At 42.1% G+C, this 25,829-nt stretch overlaps 1 protein-coding gene across 1 annotated transcript in view; it reads left to right on the top strand.

Moving 5' to 3' along the window:
• The window catches only part of RXFP2 (relaxin family peptide receptor 2), a 513,675-nt gene that overhangs the window by 321,444 nt on the left and 166,402 nt on the right, over window positions 1-25,829 (top strand). The window contains exons 4-5 of the mRNA XM_069759002.1: window positions 19,987-20,092; window positions 22,885-22,956. Coding sequence (XP_069615103.1) covers window positions 19,987-20,092; window positions 22,885-22,956 — 178 coding nt within the window. The remainder of the gene's footprint in view (window positions 1-19,986; window positions 20,093-22,884; window positions 22,957-25,829) is intronic.

The following is a 25,829-nucleotide window of genomic DNA, read 5'->3' as shown; positions in this document are numbered from 1 at the left end:
ATGTCAGTCATTTGGGTGGTCTGTGATCGCTTCTCTAAGATGGTCCATTTGGTACCCTTGTCTAAATTGCCTTCCTCCTCTGATTTGGTGCCATTGTTTTTCCAGCATGTGGTTCGTTTACATGGCATTCCAGAGAATATCGTTTCTGACAGAGGTTCCCAGTTTGTTTCGAGGTTTTGGCGAGCCTTTTGTGGTAGGATGGGCATTGACTTGTCTTTTTCCTCGGCTTTCCATCCTCAGACTAATGGCCAGACCGAACGAACCAATCAGACCTTGGAAACATATCTGAGATGCTTAGTTTCTGCTGATCAGGATGACTGGGTGTCCTTTTTGCCTTTGGCTGAGTTCGCCCTTAACAATCAGGCCAGCTCGGCTACCTTGGTTTCACCGTTTTTCTGCAACTCTGGGTTCCATCCTCGTTTCTCTTCAGGGCAGGTTGAGTCTTCGGACTGTCCTGGTGTGGATACTGTGGTGGAAAGGTTGCAGCAGATTTGGACTCATGTAGTGGACAATTTGACTTTGTCCCAGGAGAAGGCTCAACGTTTCACTAATCGCAGACGCTGTGTGGTTCCCCGACTTCGGGTTGGGGACTTGGTTTGGTTATCTTCTCGTCATATTCCTATGAAGGTTTCCTCTCCTAAGTTTAAACCTCGTTTTATTGGTCCGTATAGGATTTCTGAGGTTCTTAATCCTGTGTCTTTTCGTCTGACCCTTCCAGATTCATTTTCCATACATAACGTATTCCATAGGTCATTGTTGCGGAGATACGTGGCACCTATGGTTCCATCTGTTGATCCTCCTGCCCCGGTTTTGGTGGAGGGGGAGTTGGAGTATATTGTGGAGAAGATTTTGGATTCTCGTGTTTCAAGGCGGAAACTCCAGTATCTGGTTAAGTGGAAGGGTTATGCTCAGGAAGATAATTCCTGGGTCTTTGCCTCTGATGTCCATGCTCCCGATCTTGTTCGTGCCTTTCATATGGCTCATCCTGGTCGTTCTGGGAGCTCTGGTGAGGGTTCGATGACCCCTCCTCAAGGGGAGGGTACTGTTGTGAATTCTGTGGCAGAGCTCCCTCCTGTGGTCACGAGTGGTACTTCGGCTGGTTCTCTCTGTGAGCTTCCGTTGGTGGAGGAAAGTGGTACTGTGGCTTCTGAGTTTCCTTCCTCAGGTGATGTGGTGGAGTCGTTGGGTGCTTCTCTATTTAACTCCACCTGGTGCTTTGATCCTGGCTTCCAGTCAATGTTCTAGTGTTGGACCTGTTTCCTCCTGGATCGTTCCTGTGGCCTGCTGCTCTGCATAGCTAAGTTCCTCTTTGCTATTTGTTTGCTGTTTTTTTTCTGTCCAGCTTGTCAATTTGTTTTTTTCTGCTTGCTGGAAGCTCTGGGACGCAGAGGGTGTACCTCCGTGCCGTTAGTTGGGTACGGAGGGTCTTTTTGCCCCCTTTGCGTGGTTTTTGTGGGGTTTTGTGTTGACCGCAAAGTTACCTTTCCTGTCCTCGCTCTGTTCAGAAAGTTGGGCCTCACTTTGCTAAATCTATTTCATCTCTACGTTTGTCTTTTCATCTTGACTCACAGTCGTTGTAAGTGGGGGCTGCCTTTTCCTTTGGGGTGTTTCTCTGAGGCAAGGTAGGCTTGTTTTCTATCTTCGGGCTGGCTAGTTTCTCAGGCCGTGCCGAGTTGCATAGGCAGCGTTAGGCGCAATCCACGGCTGCCTTTAGTGTGGTTGGAGAGGATTAGGGATTGCGGTCAACAGAGTTCCCACGTCTCAGAGCTCGTTCTTGTTTTTTGGGTTATTGCCAGGTCACTGTATGTGCGCTGACCTCTATGTCCATTGTGGTACTGAATTACCTTTCATAACAGGTCCCTGACTTCGTGTTGGGGATTTGGTTTGGTTGTCGTCTCGTTATGTTCCTATGAAGGTTTCCTCTCCTAAGTTTAAGCCTCGTTTCATTGGTCCGTATAAGATTTCTGAGGTTCTCAATCCTGTGTCGTTTCGTTTGACCCTTCCAGCTTCTTTTGCCATCCATAATGTATTCCATGGGTCGTTGTTGCGGAGATACGTGGCGCCTGTGGTTCCATCCGTTGATCCTCCTGCCCCAGTGTTGGTTGAGGGGGAGTTGGAGTATGTGGTGGAGAAGATTTTGGATTCTCGTATTTCGAGACGGAAACTCCAGTACCTGATCAAGTGGAAGGGTTATGGTCAGGAAGATAATTCCTGGGTCTTTGCCTCCGATGTTCATGCTGCCGATCTGGTTCGTGCCTTTCATTTGGCTCGTCCTGGTCGGCCTGGGGGCTCTGGTGAGGGTTCGGTGACCCCTCCTCAAGGGGGGGGGGGTACTGTTGTGAATTCTGTTGTCAAGCTCCCTCCTGTGGTCGTGAATGGTTCTTTGGCTGGTTCTGTCCATGGGCTTCCTCTGGTGGTGGTGAGTTGGGCTGCGGCTTCTGAGTTTCCTTCCACAGGTGACGAGGTTAATTCGTTAGCTGGCTGCTCTATTTAACTCCACTTAGATCATTGCTCCATGCCACCTGTCAATGTTCTAGTATTGGTCTTGTTCACTCCTGGATCGTTCTTGTGACCTGTCTTCCCAGCAGAAGCTAAGTTCCTGCTTGTTTTTCTTTGTTTGCTGTTTTTCTGTCCAGCTTGCTATTTTGATTTTTGTCTTGCTTGCTGGAAGCTCTGGGACGCAGAGGGAGCGCCTCCGCACCGTGAGTCGGTGCGGAGGGTCTTTTTGCGCCCTCTGCGTGGTCTTTTGTAGTTTTTTGTGCTGACCGCAAAGTTGCCTTTCCTATCCTCAGTCTGTTCAGTAAGTCGGGCCTCACTTTGCTAAATCTATTTCATCTCTGTGTTTGTAATTTTCATCTTTACTCACAGTCATTATATGTGGGCGGCTGCCTTTTCCTTTGGGGAATTTCTCTGAGGCAAGGTAGGCATTATTTTTCTATCTTCAGGGCTAGCTAGTTTCTTAGGCTGTGTCGAGTTGCATAGGGAACGTTAGGAGCAATCCACGGCTATTTCTAGTGTGTGTGATAGGATTAGGGATTGCGGTCAGCAGAGTTCCCACGTCTCAGAGCTCGTCCTATATTATTAGTAACTATCAGGTCATTCCGTGTGCTCTTAACCACCAGGTCCATTATTGTCCTAACCACCAGGTCATAACACCAGGCATACATGAAGACTAATTTCCAAACAGTCTTGTTTACTGATGAGTGTCGAGCAACCCCGGATGGTCCAGATGGATGGAGTAGCGGATGGTTGGTGGATGGCCACCATATCCCAACAAGTCTGCACGTCAGCAAGGAGGTGGAGGAGTCATGTTTTGGGCCGGAATCATGGGGAAACAGCTGGTAGGGCCCTTTAAGGTTCCTGAAGGTATGAAAATGATCTCTGCAAAGTATATAGAGTTTCTGACTGACAACTTTCTTCCATGGTATAAAAAGCAGAAACGTGCCTTCAGGAGCAAAGTCATCTTCATGCATGACAATTCCCCATCTCATGCTGCAAAGAATACCTCTGAGTCATTGGCTGCTATGGGCATAAAAGGAGATAAACTCATGGTGTGGCCACCATCTTCCCCTGACCTTAACCCTATAGAGAACCTTTGGAGTATCATCAAGCAAAAGATCTATGCAGGTGGGAGGCAGTTCACATCAAAACAGCAGCTCTGGGGGGCTATTCTGACTTCATGCAAAGAAATACAAGCAGAAACTCTCCAAAAACTCACAAGTTCAATGGATGCAAGAATTGTGAAGGTGATATCAAAGAAGGGTTCATATCTTAACATGTAACTTGGCCTGTTAGGATGTTTTGGAGTTAAATAGCTTTTTTGTTCAATGAATGTGACTTCCTAATGCTGCAAATTCCACAAATGAGCATTTTCAGTTCTTTAAAACATCAATTGTTTAGAAATTCTACTGTGCCTAATAATTTGGAACAGTGCATTTTGAAGTTTTATTCATTTTGGAGATTATACTGTTATCATTAGGAGGTTTCTTCAATAAAATTCGATGTATAATCTAACGGGTGATGACTTTTATTAGACTAACTGTCATTTGCACAGACCGTTTAGGAAAATCAGAGAACAATATAATTTGCATAATAATTTGGAACATGGTGTACATATATATATACACATATATATATATATATATACACACACACACATATATATATATATATAAATGTATATATATATATATATATATATATATATATACAGTACAGACCAGAAGTTTGGACACACCTATTCATTTAAAGATTTTTCTGTATGTTCATGACTATGAAAATTGTAAATTCACACTGAAGGCATCAAAACTATAAATTAACACGTGTGGAATTATATGCTTAACAAAAAAGTGTGAAACAACTGAAAATATGTCTTATATTCTAGGTCCTTCAAAGTAGCCACCTTTTGCTTTGATGACTGCTTTGCACACTTTAGGCATTTTCTTGATGAGGTAGTCACCGGAAATGGTTTTCACTTCACAGGTGTGCCCTGTCAGGTTTAATGAGTGGGATTTCTTGCCTTATAAATGGGGTTGGGACCATCAGTTGTGTTGAGCAGAAGTCTGGTGGATACACAGCTGATAGTCCTATTGAATAGAGTGTTATAATTTGTATTATGGCAAGAAAAAAGCAACTAAGTAAAGAAAAGCGAGTGGCCATCATTATTTTAAGAAATGGAGGCCAGTCAGTCCGAAAAATTAGGAAAACTTTGAAAGTGTCCCCAAGTGCAGTTGCAAAAACCATCAAGCGCTACAAGGAAACTGGCTCACACAAGAGCTGCTCCAGGAAAGGAAGACCAAGAGTCACCTCTGCTTCTGAGGATAAGTTTATCCGAGTCACCAGCCTCAGAAATCGCAGGTTAACAGCAGCTCAGATTAGGGAACAGGTCAATGCCACACAGAGTTCTAGCAGCACACACGTCTTTACAACAACTGTTAAGAGGAGACTTTGTGCAGCAGGCTTTCATGGTAAAATAGCTGCTAGAAAACCACTGCTAAGGACAGGCAACAAGCAGAAGAGACTTGTTTGGGCTAAAGAACACAAGGAATGGACATTAGACCAGTGGAAATCTGTGCTTTGGTCTGATGAGTCCAAATTTGAGAATCTTTGGTTCCAACCACCGTGTCTTTGTACGACGCAGAAAAGGTGAACGGATGGACGCTACATGCCTGGTTCCCACCGTGACGCATGGAGGAGGAGGTGTGATGGAGTGGGGGTGCTTTGCTGGTGATACTGTTGGGGCTTTATTCAAAATTGAAGGCATTCTGAACCAGCATGGCTATCACAGCATCTTGCAGCGGCATGCTATTCCATCGGTTTGCATTTAGTTGGACCATCATTTATTTTTCAACAGGACAATGACCCAAAACACACCTCCAGGCTATGTAAGGACTATTTGACCAAGAAGGAGAGTGATGGGGTGCTACACCAGATGACCTGGCCTCCACAGTCACCAGACCTGAACCCAATCGAGATGGTTTGGGGTGAGCTGGACCGCAGAGTGAAGGCAAAAAGGCCAACAAGTGCTAAGCATCTCTGGGAACTCCTTCAAGATTGTTGGAAGACCATTCCTGGTGACTACCTTTTGAAGCTCATCAAGAGAATGCCAAGAGAGTGCAAAGCAGTCATGAAAGCAAAAGGTGGCTACTTTGAAGGACCTAGAATATAAGACATAATTTCAGTTGTTTCACACTTTTTTTGTTAAGTATATAATTCCACATGTGTTAATTCATAGTTTTGATGCCTCCAGTGTGAATGCATAATTTTCATAGTCATGAAAATACAGAAAACTCTTTAAATGAGAAGGTGTGTCCAAACTTTTGGTCTGTACTGTATATCTATCTATCTCATATCTATCTATCTATTTATCTCATATCTATCTATCCCATGTCTATCTATCTCATTCCTTCTATCTATCTATCTATCTATCTATCTATCTATCTATCTATCTATCTATCTATCTATCTATCAATAGATAGATAAATAGAAGGAATACGATAGACAGATAGATATATCTATAGATAGATCTATTCATAGATCTATCTATAGATATATCTATGGATAGATGTAGATAGATATATGGATAGTTAGATATATGGGTAGATATATCTATGTATCTATAGATATACAGTATCTATCTTTCTATATATCTATAAATATATCTATAGATAGATAGATAGATAGATAGATAGATAAAGTTGTGGCCAAAAGTATTGACACCCCTGCAATTCTGTCAGATAATACTCAGTTTCTTCCTGAAAATTATTGCAATCACAAATTCTTTGGTATTATTATCTTCATTTAATTTGTCTTAAATGAAAAAACACAAAAAAAATGAAGCAAAAAGCAAAACATTGATCATTTTACACAAAACTCCAAAAATGGGCCAGACAAAAGTATTGGCACCCTCAGCCTAATACTTGGTTGCATAACCTTTAGCCAAAATAACTGCGACCAACCGCTTCCAGTAACCATCAATGAGTTTCTTACAATGCTCTGCTGGAATTTTAGACCATTTTTCTTTGGCAAACTGCTCCGGGTCCCTGATATTTGAAGGGTGCCTTCTCCAAACTGCCATTTTTATATCTCTCCACAGGTGTTCAATGGGATTCAGGTCTGGACTCATTGCTGGCCAGTGGCCACCTTAGAAGTCTCCAGTGCTTTCTCTCAAACCATTTGCTAGTGCTTTTTGTGGTGTGTTTTGGGTCATTGTCCTGCTAGAAGACCCATGACCTCTGAGGGAGACCCAGCTTTCTCACACTGGGCCCTACATTATGCTGCAAAATTTGTTGGTAGTCTTCAGACTTCATATGCCATGCACACCGTCAAGCAGTCCAGTGCCAGAGGCAGTAAAGCAACCCAAAAACATCAGGGAACCTCTGCCATGTTTGACTATAGGGACCATGTTCTTTTCTTTGAATGACTTTTTTTTCTCCTGTAAACTCTATGTTGATGCCTTTGCCCAAAAAGCTCTACTTTTGTCTCATCTGACCAGAGAACATTCTTCCAAAACGTTTTAGGCTTTTTCAGGTAAGTTTTGGCAAACTCCAGGGTCACGATATTGTATGGAATATCATATAAGTTTAGTTTCTCTTGTTAGCCAGGCTGTGGGCTAAACCCCCCCCCCCCCCTTCCCTTTCACTCCGGCAAGAGCGTGTCTTGTCCATGCATGTGGGGGAGTTTTATTGAAGAAAGGTATTTACGACTGGCATAGCGGCAGTGGAGAGTGTACTAGCTGAAACTGGTTTAGAAGCTTCCAGAATCCATGAGAGTCTGTTCTAATATGATAAGATATTGGGCTAATGAGTTTGGCTAGAAAAAGGAAAAATACATATTCTTTACGTCCCTCGGCGGATCTGTCAACCATTCTAAACATGTGCTTCTAACTCCATCAGGTAAAAAAGTAGGGATTTCTCTGTAATTATGCATCACAAATAGGACATATTTGATCTCATTAGAATGCCAATGTTAATACGAGATGAATGCTGGGTTTGTTATGACTATGACGTGTTCTGTAGCGGAGATAGAGGCATTAGACAAACTTGTGTTAAATCTAGTAAGACTGAAAAGGTAGGATGGACTGGGTAAACCAACCCCTTTCTGTGATGTCACAGGCTGCAACTATAAGTTTTTTGGACAGACCCCAGCAGTCAGTCTGCTGCTGGAGCCTATGTGAACCTGACGTGAAGAGCTGTTCCTAACCAGAAGTCCTAATGCACTGGGACAGATGGAAACTCCACTAGCCTGGTTGCCTGAACTGATCTGAACACATGTAAGTGTTATTTCTCATGTAATCCCTGTTCTTTTATAATTATCTTGTACATATTTTCAATTGTCTCATATTGTAATATCTTTATATACAGTAACTTTTTATGAACTCTGCCTTTTTTCGGAGTAAAATATATAAATTACTAGTTTTCGTTCTTCCTGTTCTAAAACGTACCCTAAGTCTCCTGAAGGGAATTACACTACTGTTTTGGGTTAGCTTCGAACCCGTTTAATTGAAGCTGGTGGCAGCGTACATTTGTGCAGGCCTTTGGGTGTCGTTATAGCGACTGCGGCGTTGATAATTATTGTTCCTGCCTGAGTGGGAGTAGTTTATCGCGTCGCTGCAGCGTGCTCAATAGCAAGTACATAGCATGCAGCCTTTCTGGCGACTAATTCCCCTAGATGCAGTACCTAATCTGACCTGAGAGTAAGGGGGGCGCCAGAGAGCTGCAAGTTTCAAGTGGAACTGTAAGCGGGATATACATAAATCCCTGCAGTTCGTGGTATATTGAAGAGCAGTGGGATGCCTAAAATAGGCCCCTGCTGTAAACTAAGAGGTCAATAGCCTTGTGTGTGTTTTTTTCATCACATTGTGGAGTGGAGGGATAACTAAGATAAGCCCCCCTGCACATGTGATAGCCGTCTGTTGGCCTAAAGTCACCCCGATCCGTGACGTAGGGGTGATGGTCACGGTGTGAATCGTGACATCCAGCCTGGCTTTTTTATGTCTCGGGGTAAGAAGTGGGGTCTTCCTGGGTCTCCTACCATACAGTCCCTTTTCATTCAGACGCCAACGGATAGTACGGGTTGACACTGTTGTACCGTCGGACTGCAGGGCAGCTTGAACTTGTTTGGATGTTAGTCGAGGTTCTTTATCCAACATCCGCACAATCTTGCGTTGAAATCTCTTGTCAATTTTTTTTTCCGCCCACATCTAGGGAGGTTAGCCACAGTGCCATGGGCTTTAAACTTCTTGATGACACTGCGCACGGTAGACACAGGAACACTCAGGTCTTTGGAGATGGACTTGTAGCCTTGAGATTGCTCATGCTTCCTCACAATTTGGTTTCCCAAATCCTCAGACAGTTCTTTGGTCTTCTTTCTTTTCTCCATGCTCAATGTGGTATACACAAGGACACAGGACAGAGGTTGAGTCAACTTTAATCCATGTCAACTGGCTGCAAGTGTGATTTAGTTATTGCCAACACCTGTTAGGTGCCACAGGTAAGTTACAGGTGCTGTTAATTACACAAATTAGAGAAGCATCACATGATTTTTCGAACAGTGCTAATACTTTTGTCCACCCCCTTTTTTATGTTTGGTGTGGAATTATATCTAATTTGGCTTTAGGACAATTCTTTTTGTGTTTTTTTTCATTTAAGACAAATTAAATGAAGATAATAATAACAAAGAATTTGTGTTTGCAATCATTTTCAGGAAGAAACTGAGTATTATCTGACAGAATTGCAGGGGTGTCAATACTTTTGGCCACAACTGTATATCTATAGATAGATATATCCATATCTACAGTAAATAACACTGACCATGAATCCGGGGAATATATGCATACCTCTCTGGCTAATCCTTCCACCTTTAATCTGATATAAGAACAATCAGAAGCGTTTGTCACCTTTGATAGGCTAGTGACTGAAGATATCAGAAAATTACAGAGGAGAAAACGTAGATTTACCCCGTGCAACTTGAAGCCACTAGAAAAGAAAGTCATTAAAGATATACAGGATAATTACAACATCATCATCCGCCCTGCGGACAAAGGAGGGGGCATCGTGGTATTAGATCGCACTATGTACCATGAGGAGTTAGACTCCTCAGTGATGAGGTCACGTATAAAAAACTAAAAAGTGACCCTACCTTACACTACGTCAAAAAACTGAATATCCTATGTCTTAAGGGCAAGTCCCTGGCCATTCTGAGCAAAAAAGAGTTCAACTTTGTACCAAATAAGGATCCCAGCCTGGCCATCTTCTATCACGTCCCTAAAATTCATAAGATCATGACATGCCTTCCAGGGAGCCCAATCATTTCAGGCTTATACAGTCTCACAGCCAACCTGTCACGGTATGTAGATGTGCACCTACAAAAATGCAGGCCATATCCTGCAAGGTCTGGAAGAGGTAAAATGGGAACCCAGCTACATCCTGGGTACCATGATATAAAATCGTTATATACAGCAATTGACCAGAAGATGGGATGTCACATTGCAGGCCAGTTCCTCCAAGTACTGGGGACCTACCCAGAAACCCAGGTGCTATTTATTAAAGAATGCATTGATTTTTTTTACACCATAATTACTTCATATATGAAGGAGAATTCTATTTGCAGACATGGGGCACTGCGATGGGGACATGCTTTGCCCCAAGCTATGTGAATTTGTATGTAGCCAAGTGGGAGGAGTCTCATATATACACATCTGGCAATTTATGTGCAGGGCTAGTTCTCTGGCGCTGATTCACAGATGACATCCTGTTCATCTGGGATGATCCAAAAATGACCTAGATTCCTTCATTTCCAGTGTTAATGTGAACAACTTTGGATTGGAATTCACACCAACAATCAGCACCACAAGAATTTTCTGGATCTCAATATATATTGAGGAAAAGTACTTACGGACTAAATGCTATAGAAAAGAGGTACACTCTAATAGTTTCATCCATATAACCAGCTGCCACCTACCTGTGTGGCTCACTAACATTCCCAAAGGCCAGTACACAAGAATAAGATGGAATTGCACGACTCTGGATGACTACAATGAGGAAGTTGAGGCCTTAACCCAACAATTCCTTGATAAAGGCTACCCAATCGCACTATTGGAACAAGCAAAACAGGAAGTGGGAGCGGCAAAACATACGAATCCAACTACCATGAATATCTATGATCAGATTCGACAACTACCATTCATCACGCAATTCCATACTGGTCATAACAAGTTCAGGTCCATTATCCTTAAACATTGGACCACTTTACAGAGGGACAAAATCATAGGGGAATATCTACCGACCATCCCCAAGTTTGTGTATAGGAAAGCCCAATCATTGGGTGGCCTACTAGCCCCTACCACCAAATTGGCCACCAATCGAAAGCACTCAACTGGAATACCCAACGATGCTGTTACAGGGTTTGCACCATGTGGCAGTATTTACAGCTGCAGAAATGCATTTTTCAAAAGATTGCGCCAATTAACCCCTTTCTGCCATTAGACGTACTATTCCGTCCATGTGGGGTGGGCCCTACTTCCCAAGGACGGAATAGTACGTCCAGCGCGATCGGCCGCGCTCACGGGGGAGCGCGGCCGATCGCGGCCGGGTGTCAGCTGCTTATCGCAGCTGACATCCAGCACTATGTGCCAGGAGCGGTCACGGACCGCCTCCGGCACATTAATCCCCGGCTCCCTGCGAGCTTCCCTGAGACCCCCGCAGCAACGCAATGTGATCGCGTTGCTGCGAGGGTCTCCTACCTTCCTCCCTGCAGCAAGGCCCAGATCCAATATGGCCGCGGCATCCGGGTCCTGCAGGGAGGGAGGTGGCTTACCAAGTGCCTGCTCAGAGCAGGCACTTGGTAACGCTGCAGCACTGTTTGACAGATCGGTGATCTGACAGAGTGCTGTGCAAACTGTCAGATCACCGATCTGTATTGTCCCCCCCTGGGACAAAGTAAAAAAGTAAAAAAAAAAATTTGCAAGTGTGTAAAAAAAAAAAAAAAATTCCTAAATAATGAAAAAAATATATATATATTATTCCCATAAATACGTTTCTTTATCTAAATAAAAAAAACAATAAAAGTACACATATTTAGTATTGCCGCGTCCGTAACGACCCGACCTATAAAGCTGTCCCACTAGTTAACCCCTTCAGTAAACACCGTAAGAAAAAAGAAAAACGAGGCAAAAAACAACACTTTATTATCATACCGCCAAACAAAAAGTGGAATAACACATGATCAAAAAGACGGATATAAATAACCATGGTACCGCTGAAAGCGTCATCTTGTCCCGCAAAAAACGAGCCACCACTCAGCAACATCAGCAAAAAAATAAAAAAGTTATAGTCCTCAGAATAAAGTGATGCAAAAATAATTATTTTTTCTATAAAATAGTTTTTATCGTATAAATGCGCCAAAACATAAAAAAAGATATAAATGAGGTGTCGCTGTAATCGTACTGACCCGAAGAATAAAACTGCTTTATCAATTTTACCAAATGCGGAACGGTATAAATGCCTCCCCTAAAAGAAATTCATGAATAGCTGGTTTTTGGTCATTCTGCCTCACAAAAATCGGAATAAAAGCGATCAAAAGATGTCACGTGCCCGAAAATGTTACCAATAAAAACATCAACTCGTCCTGCAAAAAACAAGACCTCACATGACTCTGTGGACTCAAATATGGAAAAATTATAGCTCTCAAAATGTGGTAATGCAAAAAATATTTTTTGCAATAAAAAGCTTCTTTCAGTGTGTGACGGCTGCCAATCATAAAAATCCGCTAAAAAACCCGCTATAAAAGTAAATCAAACCCCCCTTCATCACCCCCTTAGTTAGGGAAAAATTTAAAAATTAAAAAAATGTATTTATTTCCATTTTCCCATTAGGGTTAGGGCTAGGGTTAGGGCTAGGGTTAGGGCTAGGGTTAGGGTTAGGGCTAGGGTTAGGGTCAGGGCTAGGGTTAGGGTCAGGGCTAGGGTTAGGGCTAGGGTTAGGGTTGGGGCTAGGGTTAGGGCTAGGGTTAAGGCTACAGTTAGGGTTAAGGCTACAGTTAGGGTTGGGGCTAAAGTTAGGGTTAGGGTTTGGATTACATTTGCGGTTGGGAATAGGGTTGGGATTAGGGTTAGGGGTGTGTCTGGGTTAGGGGTGTGGTTAGGGTTACCATTGGAATTAGGGTTAGGGGTGTGTTTGGATTAGGGTTTCAGTTATAATTTAGACCAGCGGTGTCAAACTGCATTCCTCGAGGGCTGCAAACAGGTCATGTTTTCAGGATTTCTTTGTACTGCACAGGTGATAATTTAATCACCTACACACATAATGATTACAGCACCTTGTGCAAAGCTAAGGAAATCTTGAAAACACGCATGGTTTGCGGCCCTCGAGGAATGCAGTTTGACACCCCTGGTTTAGACACATCAGGGGCTCTCCAAACGCGACATGGCGTCCGATCTCAATTCCAGCCAATTCTTCGTTGAAAAAGTAAAACAGTGCTCCTTCCCTTCCGAGCTCTCCCGTGTGCCCAAACAGGAGTTTACCTCAACATATGGGGTATCAGCGTACTCAGGACAAATTGGACAACAACTTTTGGGGTCCAATTTCTCCTGTTACCCTTGGGAAAATACAAAACTGTGAACGAAAAAATAATTTTTGTGGGAAAAAAAAAGATTTTTTATTTTCACGGCTCTGCGTTATAAACTGTAGTGAAACACTTGGGGGCTCAAAGTTCTCACAACACATGTAGATAAGTTTGTGGGGGGGTCTAGTTTCCAATATGGGGTCACTTGTGGGGGGTTTCTACTGTTTAGGTATATTAGGGGCTCTGCAAACGCAATGTGATGCCTGCAGACCATTCCATCTAAGTCTGCATTCCAAATGGCACTCCTTCCCTTCCGAGCCCTCCCATGCGCCCAAACGGTGGTTTCCCCCCACATATGGGGTATCAACGCACTCAGGACAAATTGGACAACAACTTTTGGGGTACAATTTCTCCTTTTACCATCGAGAAAATACAAAACTGGGGGCTAAAAAATAATTTTTGTTGGAAAAAAATGTTGTTTTATTTTTACGGCTCTGCATTATAAACTTCTGTGAAGCTCTTGGTGGGTCAAAGTGCTCACCACACATCTAGATAAGTTCCTTAGGGGGTCTACTTTCCAAAATGGTGTCATTTGTGGGGGGTTTCAATGTTTAGGCACATCAGTGGCTCTCCAAACGCAACATGGTGTCCCATCTCAATTCCTGTCAATTTTGCATTGAAAGGTCAAACGGCGCTCCTTCCCTTCCGAGCTCTCCCATGCGCCCAAACAGTGGTTTACCCCCACATATGGGGTATCAGAGTACTCAGGACAAATTGTGCAACAACTTTTGTGGTCCAATTTCTTCTCATACCATTGGGAAAATAAAAAATTGGGGGCAAAAATGTAATTTTTGTGAAAAAAAATGATTTTTTATTTTTACGGTTCTGCATTACAAACTTCTGTGAAGCACTTGGTGGGTCAAAGTGCTCACCACACCTCTAGATAAGTTCCTTAGGGGGTCTACTTTCCAAAATGGTGTCACTTGTGGGGGGTTTCAATGTTTAGGCACATCAGTGGCTCTCCAAACGCAACATGGTGTCCCATCTCAATTCCAGTCAATTTTGCATTGAAAAGTCAAATGGCGCTCCTTCCCTTCCGAGCTCTGCCATGCGCCCAAACTGTGGTTAACCCCCACATATGGGGTATCGGTGTACTAAGGACAAATTGTACAACAACGTTTTGGGTCCATTTTCCCCTGTAACCCTTGGTAAAATAAAACAAATTGGAGCTGAAGTAAATTTTTTGTGAAAAAAAGTTAAATGTTAATTTTTATTTAAACATTCCAAAAATTCCTGTGAAACACCTGAAGGGTTAATAAACTTCTTGAATGTGGTTTTTAGAACCTTGAGGGGTGCAGTTTTTAGAATGGTGTCACACTTGGGTATTTTCTATCATATAGACCCCTCAAAATGACTTCAAATGAGATGTGGTCCCTAAAATAAAATGGTGTTGTAAAAATGAGAAATTGCTGGTCAACTTTTAACCCTTATAACTCTCTAACAAAAAAAAATTTTGGTTCCAAAATTGTGTTGATGTAAAGTAGACATGTGGGAAATGTTACTTATTAAGTATTTTGTGTGACATATCTCTGTGATTTAATTGCATAAAAATTCAAAATTGGAAAATTGCGAAATTTTCAAAATTTTCGCCAAATTTCCGTTTTTTTCACAAATAAACGCAGGTAATATCAAAGAAATGTTACCACTTTCATGAAGTACAATATGTCACGAGAAAACATTGTCAGAATCACCGGGATCCGTTGAAGTGTTCCAGAGTTATAACCTCATAAAGGGACAGTGGTCAGAATTGTAAAAATTGGCCCGGTCCATAACGTGCAAACCACCCTTGGGGGTAAAGGGGTTAACATTCATTGACTCACAGGCGACTGATGGTACAAATCAAAGAGCACATGACAGACATCAAGAAAGGCTTCAAGGGTCACCCCCTGTAGCACCATTTTAATGAGAAGCATAACAAATCAACAAAAGGCATATGCTTCCTCGGTATTCAAAGAGTCCAACTTAGTTCAAGAGGGGGCAACCTTATACAAGCCATGTCCAGGGCTGAATTAAAGTGGATATTCTCCCTTGACTGCCTTGCACCAAAATGCTTGAACTATGGGTTAGAACTATACGCCTTCTGATTGGGGACAGTATTACATGTTAGCGTCAGAACCTCATCTAACTCCTCCTTCCTCTTCCCGTACCTTCTCCCTCCCCTCCCCCTCACCCCCTTGGTTTCCACCCCTGGTCAGGCAGTATGTACAAATGACCTGAACCTAAGTATTATACACTTATATTAAAATTGACTGGGCAGTAGATGCAGATATACAGATTCTGTGGGGGTCTCGCTAAGAGGCCGTCCTCGTGTATACGTATGCCCACACCTCACCTATGGAGGCTTGCCTATGGAATTATACTGACAGAGAGACCTGGATTTTTATAATTCAAATTTTTTTAACTAATTTTGCATTATCTTTTAGCATATTCATATATTTTGTTTTAATTAGACAACTATTAAAAAATTGTTTTTAGCATTACATTACATATGTTTTATATACACATATCCAACATGTAACCCTGATGAAGAAGGACGCCGTTCCTTCGAAACGCGTTGGATACTCTCTTGGTCCCAGCACCGCTCCGTAGCTAGCTCCTGTGAGTGACGTCACACGCTAGGCTTTCCCACCGGCCATTCTTTCCCCGCTCATATCCAGGGATGCCACTGGCCGGGGCTGTCCCTGGCTCTGCACAGCTTCCTCGCATTCTAGCTGTGCCGTGGCTGCCACCAGTCCGCCTTTCCACCATCCGAACACTAGAACCGCCACCACGGGACTTTATAAGCAGCAACGCCTCAGACAGTATCTTATCCACAACGCTTTTGGATCCTGGTGAGTCCCCAGCCGGTCCTACCGGTGTATGTGGTTTACACGCCTTGTATGTGTGTATATATACGCCCAACACTCACAACCCGTAGTGTACAGGGCATCTCAGTTGGATCGCATTTGGGTTAACATCCTGTGGGTGGATAATACCTGCGCACGACACAGGATCCACTAGGTACATACAGTGGAAAGCCTTAACACACGACTATTTTACGGAGTCACTGACCCGTATTCAGTAGGGGTCCTACTCAGTAACCCCTCACAGGTCAACAGTAGGTGCAACCCTTTTCCCTTGTTGTTTGACACATATCCCTTCACGGTTGTCATATCCTCCATCACGGTTTCAGCTTCATTATCATCATTGTTTACATTATACGACAGTTTTGGCACCTATCTGTCTTGATTCCAGCTGCTGAGGGTAACATTTAGGAGTTAGCGCTTCTGTGTTTTTCCTATATATATCCATATCTATCTCTATAGGTTTATCCATAGTTATATCTATAGCTATATCTAGGGATATATCTAGGGATATATCTATAGATGGAGTTCTATGGATATATCTAGGGATATATCCTTAGATATATCTATAGATATATCCATAGATATATAATAGCATAAAAATGGGGAAAAAATGGCATGGGCTTCAGCGCAATTTTCTGCTCCAGAGGGGGAAAGCCGATGGCCAGGGGCAAATAGTTGTAGCCTGGCAAGTGGGTGATACCCATCGCCCCTTCCCAGACTATGAATATCAGCCCACAGCTGTCTGCATAGCCTTTACTGGCTATTAAAATAGGGGGACCCCAAAAAAACTGATGTGGGGTCCCCCTATATTTCATAGCCAGAACAGCTACGCAGACAGCCGTGGGCTGATATTCATAGCCTAGGAAGGGGCCATGGATATTGCCCCTGGCTACAAACACCAGCCTGCTGCCACCCCAGAAATGGTGCCAATTCTGGCACTTAGCCCCTCTCTTCCCACTGCCGTGTAGCGGTGGCATATGGGGTAATAAGGGGTTAATGTCACCTTCCTATTGTAAGGTGACATTAGGCCCGGTTAGTAATGGAGGGGTGCCAATAAGACACATATCCATTACTAATCCTATACTAGTGAAAGAGTTTAAAAAAAGAGTCAGAAAAAAGTATTTTAATATTCTTAATTTCACCATACTTACAACCATGCCTAATTCCTGCGACGCCCTCAATCGCCTGCAAAAAATAAAAAATAATAAACCAACTGTATACTCCCTGTCCGATGTAGTCCAATTAATAACGAGTGTCCCATGACGATCTCACCTATAGAACAGTGACACCAAGTGATGACACTGCTCTATAGGGCTTCCAGTAACACACTGACAGGAGACAATCGCTCCTGCAGTGCATCACTGAATAGGTTACTTTAGTTAATTCTCCCTTTATGGCAATGCTGTGTGGGAATCTTACTCCAGTTGGTGATTGCTTCATGAAGATACATGTATTTCTACTTTGAGGACTAGGGTAAGATTTCTGGTGTAAGGAACGTCACATCTCATCATGAATTGGACAAGCTGGGGTCACGCGCCCCCGACCCACCCCATTTTGGTCCATTTTGGCAGAGCTGTGAGAAAGTGGTATGAAACTGCCAAAAGTCACAACATTTTTGCACAACTTTTGTGTAACTATTTTGCAGTACGCTGAAGCTTTCCACTCTATAGGCTGTTGATTCACTATTTGTAGGACAGCTACAGAATATTATAAAGGGAAATTACTGTCCAAGGTATAGAATAAATTCTTACCCTTTTGTAGAAGTTCAGACATCACTTGGCTTCCTCGTACCAATTCTTCTTGTACATAGAGGAAACAATAAAGTTTGCAAAAGTTACTAAAAACTTCGAAGAATTATGTAAAGTTTGTTGTGAAAACATTTTCTCTTGTTTCTGTACTGAAGCGTAGTCCACAGTCTGTCATCTACAGTCCATAAAATACCCGGTGTTCTGACGCTCTCCACATCCCAGCTGTCACCGACTTCCTCTATGATATGGAGTTGGGATGAAAACAAAAAAAAATCCCAAGTAATTCAAGTATGTTCTATAGCATGAAAAATGTTCTACTGTTTGCAAAAGTTTATTCCAGACTGCTAAAACTTTATGGACCATTTCCATTATATTGTTTACAGCACATTCTGCAAAGTGCTACTTTATAGAAACAATCTCTTTTTTTTTGTGGAAAGAGGTCATCCAAGAGCCAACTGTAATCTATGGTGACACCACAGGGGGATTGAACCATGATAGGGTTTGAGAGAAGCACTATAAGGCACAGACATACACAGTCCCCAAGAGAGAGAATTGCTCTTTGTTGCCAATCTCTTTTCTGTATAATAGATGAAAGCATTGAAATTCATTATATCAATAAAATTATAAACTTAGTTACTCTTTAAAGGGAATCTGTCACCAGGTATTATTGCCAACTAATCTGACAGCAGCAAAATGTAGAGACAGAGACGCAGTGTTATGCTTACTGTAGTTCTGATGCATTCCTGCTGTTAAAACAATTATTTTATCACTAGAGGACTAGTATACCTGCTGCTAGGTAGTCCTCCATATTCATGAGCTTTGTATAACCCCGCCCCTAACCACTGTTTGGCAGCTTTCTGCGTACATTGAGTAGAAAGCTGCCAATCAGTGGTGTGGGTGGGGTTAGACAGAGCTCAGCATTCAGAGAACTGCTAGATCTGCAGCAGATAAAACAGTGATTTATCAAACCTATGGCAAGCAGCCCAGTATGTGACACATAGCTAGAATTAAGGTTTCTGCCCCTACATTATGCTAAGCTCAAATGGGGGAAGCAAAAACTTGCTGATAGGTTCCCTTTAAATCATCTGATCATTGACAATGTTGAGTTTTGAAACCTCTTTCACAGATTGGTCGTCAATATCTCCGTATCAGACAAGTATCAGAAGCACTCCCAGCTAAATTTATTATCCCCTAATCCATTCTAAATTTGCCTGTAATTTATTGTAGGTGCATTAAAATACTTCTCAGTCGCTGTCTTCCTCTATTTCCAGGAGCTGCTATTTTTTAAACTGATGTTTTTAAAACGTCTTTTTACAGTCTGTTTTTAATATGAAGATTTCCTTTTGACTAATTGATGGGGCGTTAGTTTCGCCAGACTAGTCGTCCAACTCAGCCCCTGTGGGTGTGATAACATGATTTGTAAAAGTCGGCGTCATCGCCAGTTCTCTGCAAATTTCACACATGCGTGCGACTTTCTTGTCTACACGTCATAGCGCCTCTGAAGCTGGGTGTACGATTCCCATCTTCAGAGGCGTACTGCACAAGTCTGGAGGCAAAGAAGATCTGTTCCAGCGGCTGATCTTTGGCTCCTCCGTGGATCACCTCTGAAGCTGGTACACGTACAAGTGTAGGCAAGACGACACCGCTCTTGCAAATCAAACACTAACAGGTGTGTCACAACATGCTGAATGGGACAACAAGTCCGGGGAAACAAACACTTCATCGACTAAGGGCCCACCAGAGGATTCTCCTGCTCTGCTGTAGGCCAGTCCAAGCCTGGTTGGAGGATTTAGGGGACCTGTCAAGTTCTCTTTAAGATTACGTGAGCTCAAATAAAATTAGCCAGGTCACATAGAGTAGAAGGGGCCTTCACGATATAAGTCTACTGAGACTTGTTTTGTGGAACCTTTGACTTACATTGGTGTAAATAGCATCACCTCAAGCAGCAGTGCCTGTGAAAGCAGGTGATGAGCGGCCACACGGGCCAAAAGAGGACAAGAACGGTGCTGGGAATGGAAAGTTTATTACTACATTACAAGCACATTTAGATGAGATTAGGGGATATACTAGCTTTGCTGGGAGTGAAATATAGTCTATCAGTTTACACCATCCATTACACTATTTACACCAGCTTGTGCAATTTAGCAATCCAATAAAATAACCAGAGATATTAAGTTGAATGTAATGCCACAAATGATAGTTTTCATGTATATTTTTGTTACAATTCAATGGACCATTTAGTGAATATGATTACTGTCAATTGCTTCTAGGTCTCAGCCAGTTCCCAGGCATTTGTGAGTGTAAAGACACTGAGCTCGAGTGTGTACAGGTCAATTTAGAAGCAGTTCCGTACGTGTCAAGCAATGTAACACTTTTGTAAGTAAATGCCTGCATCCCTCTGATTCTGCTAGCTTACTTTCATCTAAATAATTCATCAGTGCCAGTCCTATTAAGCACTAGACCATCCCATTTAGATATCCTTCACCCCTCTGCTCACCATCTCTCTTTCCAAGAGCACACACATAAAGCACATGAATTCATTTCAGGCCATTCCTTCTTCTCCAGTCTCCGGGCAACTCTAATTGATCTTGAGATGCCATATTAGATTTGCCGTCAACATAAAATAAGAGGAAACAAATTTGAGATATGTGCACAATACACTGTATTCACAACCTCTGCATTGTGAGGGTATGTGGACACGTTGCGGATTTGACGCTGTGGATTTGCAGCAGTATTCCATGCGTTGTACAGTACCATGTAAACGTATGGAAAGCCAAAAGCAAATGTAATTTTTATTTTATGTTCACAGCTCAATGTTACAAAATTCTGTGAAGCACCTACGGTTTCCTGGTGTTTATCACACCTGTAGAAAATTTGCTTGAGGGATGTGGTCACTTGTGGGTTTTTCCACTGTTTAGAAGCATCACGGGCTCTGTAAATGTGCCATTACATCCACTATCTTTTCCAGACAATTTTGCTCTCCAAAAGTTGAATGGTGCTCCTTCCCTTCCTAGCCCTGCTGTGCGCCCAATAAGTAGTTTTCTCCCACATATGGGGTATTGGCTTACTCAGGAGAAACTGCATAACACATTTTATAGTCCATTTTCTCCTGTTACACTTTTTAAAATGCTAAATTTGGGGCTAAAGCAGTATATTTATAGGAAGAAGTAAAATTGTCATCTTTTCCTTCCACGTTAATTAAGGTAAATAATAATAATAATCTTCATTTTTATATAGCGCTAACATATTCCGCAGCGCTTTACAGTTTGCACACATTATCATCACTGTTCCTGATGGGGCTCACAATCTACATTCCCTATCAGTAGGTCTTTAGAATGTGGGAGGAAACCTACGCAAACACGGGGAAAACATACAAACTCCTTGCAGATGTTGTCATTGGTGGGATTTAAATCCAGGACCCCAGCGCTGCAATGCTAACCACTGAGCCACCGTGCTGCCCTAGAGGATTAATAAACTTCTTGAATGTGGGTTTTGAGCACTTTGAGGGGAGCAGTTTTTAAAATGGTGTTAATTTTGGGTATTTTCTGTCACATAGGCCCCTCACAGTCACTTCAAATGGGATGTTGTCCCTAAAACAAAATTTGGTTTTGTAAATTTTGTTAGAAAAATGAAAAATTTCTGAGAAACATTTAACCCTTCTTACGTCCTAACAGCAAAATAATGTTTCAAAAATTATGCTGATGTGAAGTAGACATGTGGGAAATGTTATTTATGAACTATTTTGTGTGATGCAACTATCTAACCGTCTAAATGTGTCACGAAAAAACTTTCTCAGAATCACTGGGATATGTAGAAAAGTTCCAGAGTTATAACTTCATAAAGTGACACTGGTTGGAATTGAAAAAATCGACGTGGTTAGGAAGGCGAAAACAGGCTGGGGTAAAGGGGTTAAACAAAAACGAATTTAACACATCTTTTCCTACAAATAATGGCTTGATGCATATCTGCTCTTATGCCAGATCAGTCTTCAATGCAATTGTTGGTAACATTTTGTAATTTAATTTTCTTATTTATTACTCATGGTGATTGATTAGTGATAAGCGAAATTTGAATTTGGCATATAGCTCGAATTCGGCCCGAAAATTTTATCTGCATCAAATTTATTGTATGTGAATATTTTCAGATCCCAGAGCATAATAAACGTAAGGCGAAAAAAAAATTATGCTCATCTAATCTGTAACACCACCCAAACCCCCTCTGCAGTAATTTTATTGCCCTTGTAAAAATGGAGAAAGATGATGTTGCAAGTAGGAAATGGTCACAGGGATCTGTGTGGGGGGGACCCTACTGCTTAACTATCTGGCAAGAAGTTTACTAATCCTCCAGTGATACCAAAAGAAATGTACTGGAATATAAGTTGGTATTTATGCAATGTGTAGGTAGGAGCATGCTCACACTGGCAATTAAACAGACCAAACCTATGATAGAAACAAAACGAACATATACCGTGCTGTAAGTAAATAAGTAAAAATCAATAGTGCATATAAATAACACAGGGTACTTAGTAAACACTTTTTTTATTTAAAGAAAAGAGTAAAATCCATCCCACCAGTTCCAAGGTGTACCCAGTCAGGAAAGTCCTTACCTCTAGTATTAAATCCTTACCATGTGTCAAGAGCATTGCCTCCTTTTCTTTGAGCTGGGCATTACGTTGATATAGCTTCCCATTGCTGAATGTCCACAGTCGGACCCTGGTCCTGCTCGGCCCTTATTCACAAGTTTAACCGTATCGGCATCCTTGATGCCAATACAGTTGAAGTTACGTTGAGTGGGGCCTAATTAGAAATTCTGCTACGGGGCCCCAAGATTTCTATCCACGCCCTTGACAAGAGTATCCTAATTTAAATATGAATTATTTTCAGATACTCTAATATCTTTTTAAGAACTTAGTCTGCACATTTAAGGAATACATAAATTTTAAGATAAGCTTAGAGGGTTCTTTAGAGATAATAGAAGGATATTTTATCATGCATATTTCAGTCATTTAAGTCACCGAAGAACCGAGATAACTAATATATGAAATTACATTACTTAAAAGATGGATCAAAAGATGACTTTAGACGGGGAAGATGAATTGGAAAAAAATAATATTTATTGGTTTTGCAATATAAAGTAATTTTGTTTTTACATTTTTTGTTATATTTCAGATCTCTTAGAGGAAACAATATACATTCACTTCCAGATAACATCTTCATAAATTATAAAGATTTGACAAACCTGTGAGTATAAAATGTTACAATTACTAAGTCATTCTAAAATCTAATATATAAAGCCTAATGTGTGTGTGTATATGTGTGTGTGTATGTATGTATGTCCGGGATTGGCATCTGCACCGTCGCAGCTACAGCTACAAAATTTTGCACAGTCACACGTCTGGACCCCGAGAGCGTCATAGGCTATGTTGTGAGGTGAAATTTTAACCCCGCGCTTTCCAATTCACCAAACAATTTTGCCCCTATCTACATAATGGGGAAAAGTGAAAGGAAAAGTGTGGGAGGCAAATTGACAGCTGCCAGATGTGAACAAGGGGGACTTAAAGAGTGAGAGCGATGGCGCCAAAGAGTATATACCGTACAGTTGCTAAGGTGGGGCCCCGACATGGGATACTCACCACACACGGGGATATGAACACACACACAAAATGTGCTTGAACACATATCACCCTCAGCACACATTTCACCACACATACACCAACCTCGCCACATAAAAGTCGAAACACAAAAGTCGCTGCTCAAAACTCGCCACACGCAAAACTCGCCACATGCAAAAACTAGGCCCACGCAAAACTCGCCACAAGTGCAAAACTTATCTCATGGAAAACTCGCCACACGCAAAACTTGCACACGCGGAAAAATTGCCACATGCACAAAAGTTGCAACACATGCAAAAGTTGCCTCACACAAAACTTGCACATACTCAAAAGGTACTACACATAAAACTCACCACGCGCAAAACTCGCCATGCGCAAAACTTGCTGCACACAACTTGCTACACTAACCTGTCACATGCAACTCGACACACAAAAAGTTGCTACACGCATGTTGCCACACAAAACTCAACACACACAACTTGACAAACGAAACTCGCCCTAAAACACACACAAGTCTGGTATTATCCTTCAAAAATAAAAATCTGATTAATAAGCAGACAAACTACAAGAGCAACAAATGTACCATATAGGAAATACGGCAGCTGTCAGTCACATGACCTGTCTATTATGTGTATGTGTGAGCTAATATATACTGCCAGGGGGAGGGCTTCCTGTTGGCTGGGGATTTATCAGGCTGCCAATTTAGCTTACAAATACTGAGGTAAAAATACTGACCAAATAACGTGTGAATGCGGTCTAATACAGGAGGAGATGACACACAGGTATATACTGTGATGTGCTGCTGCAGTGCAGTATAGGGCAATCTCCACCAGGGGGTGCTGGCTAAGGAAAAGAGGTTGCACACACAGCACAGTAACACTGAACAACAACACAGGTGTCACAGGTAATGAAAGGGACATGAAACAAGCCAAGGTCATACACGGAGATAGCAGCGCGGTACAGAAGGGGCGAGCAGAGAATCGTCGGGGACAAGCAAGATGTCAGAACCTACCGGGAACGTGGTAACCAAAACATGAGACAGAGACGGAGTCGGGGTACAGGCCAAAGGTCAGAACAAGTCATAAACGGGTGTAGGCAGTCAGAGGCAAACAGGAACACATTAACAGGGATCAGGTCAGGAGCTCAAACCTTGCAGCATGAACTATAGCTGACACTGGCCCAATGGCTACAGAGGACTTAAATAGTTCAGCCAGCTCCAGGGTGAGGCAGAGAGGATTAACTCCCACATGACCAGTCCAGAGACAAGAGCTGAACATAATCTCAGAACTGGATCATGACATATACTATATACAGGAGGAGATGACACACAGATATATACTATATACAGGAGGAGATGACACACAGATATATACTATATACAGGAGGAGATGACATACAGGTATATACTATATACAGGGGAGATGACATACAGGTATATACTATATACAGGAGCAGATGACCTACAGGTATATACTATATACAGGAGGAGATGACACACAGGTATATACTATATACAGGAGCAGATGACCTACAGGTATATACTATATACAGGAGGAGATGACACACAGGTATATACTATAAACAGGAGCAGATGACCTACAGGTATATACTATATACATGAGGAGATGACACACAGGTATATACTATATACAGGAGCAGATGACCTACAGGTATATACTATATACAGGAGGAGATGACATACAGGTATATGCTATATAGAAGATGACATACAGGTATATACTATATACAGGAGGAGATGATACACAGATATATACTATATAAAGGAGGAGATGACATACAGGTATATACTATATATAGAAGGAGAAGACATACAGGTATATACTATACAGTTAGGGCCAGAAATATTTGGACAGTGACACAATTTTCGCGAGTTGGGCTCTGCATGCCACCACATTGGATTTGAAATGAAACCTCTACAACAGAATTCAAGTGCAGATTGTAAAGTTTAATTTGAAGGGTTGAACAAAAATATCTGATAGAAAATGTAGGAATTGTACACATTTCTTTACAAACACTCCACATTTTAGAAGGTCAAAAGTAATTGGACAAATAAACATAACCCAAACAAAATATTTTTATTTTCAATATTTTGTTGCAAATCCTTTGGAGGCAATCACTGCCTTAAGTCTGGAACCCATGGACATCACCAAACGCTGGGTTTCCTCCTTCTTAATGCTTTGCCAGGCCTTTACAGCCGCAGCCTTCAGGTCTTGCTTGTTTATGGGTCTTTCCGTCTTAAGTCTGGATTTGAGCAAGTGAAATGCATGCTCAATTGGGTTTAGATCTGGAGATTGACTTGGCCATTGCAGAATGTTCCACTTTTTGGCACTCATGAACTCCTGGGTAGCTTTGGATGTATGCTTGGGGTCATTGTCCATCTGTACTATGAAGCGCCGTCCAATCAACTTTGCAGCATTTGGCTGAATCTGGGCTGAAAGTATATCCCGGTACACTTCAGAATTCATCCGGCTACTCTTGTCT

Source organism: Ranitomeya imitator, chromosome 3, assembly GCF_032444005.1.
Source record: "Ranitomeya imitator isolate aRanImi1 chromosome 3, aRanImi1.pri, whole genome shotgun sequence".
Taxonomy (NCBI): Eukaryota; Metazoa; Chordata; class Amphibia; order Anura; family Dendrobatidae; genus Ranitomeya; species Ranitomeya imitator.
The sequence above is the reverse complement of the archived record's forward strand: the minus strand, read 5'-3'. Positions and strand labels throughout refer to the sequence as shown.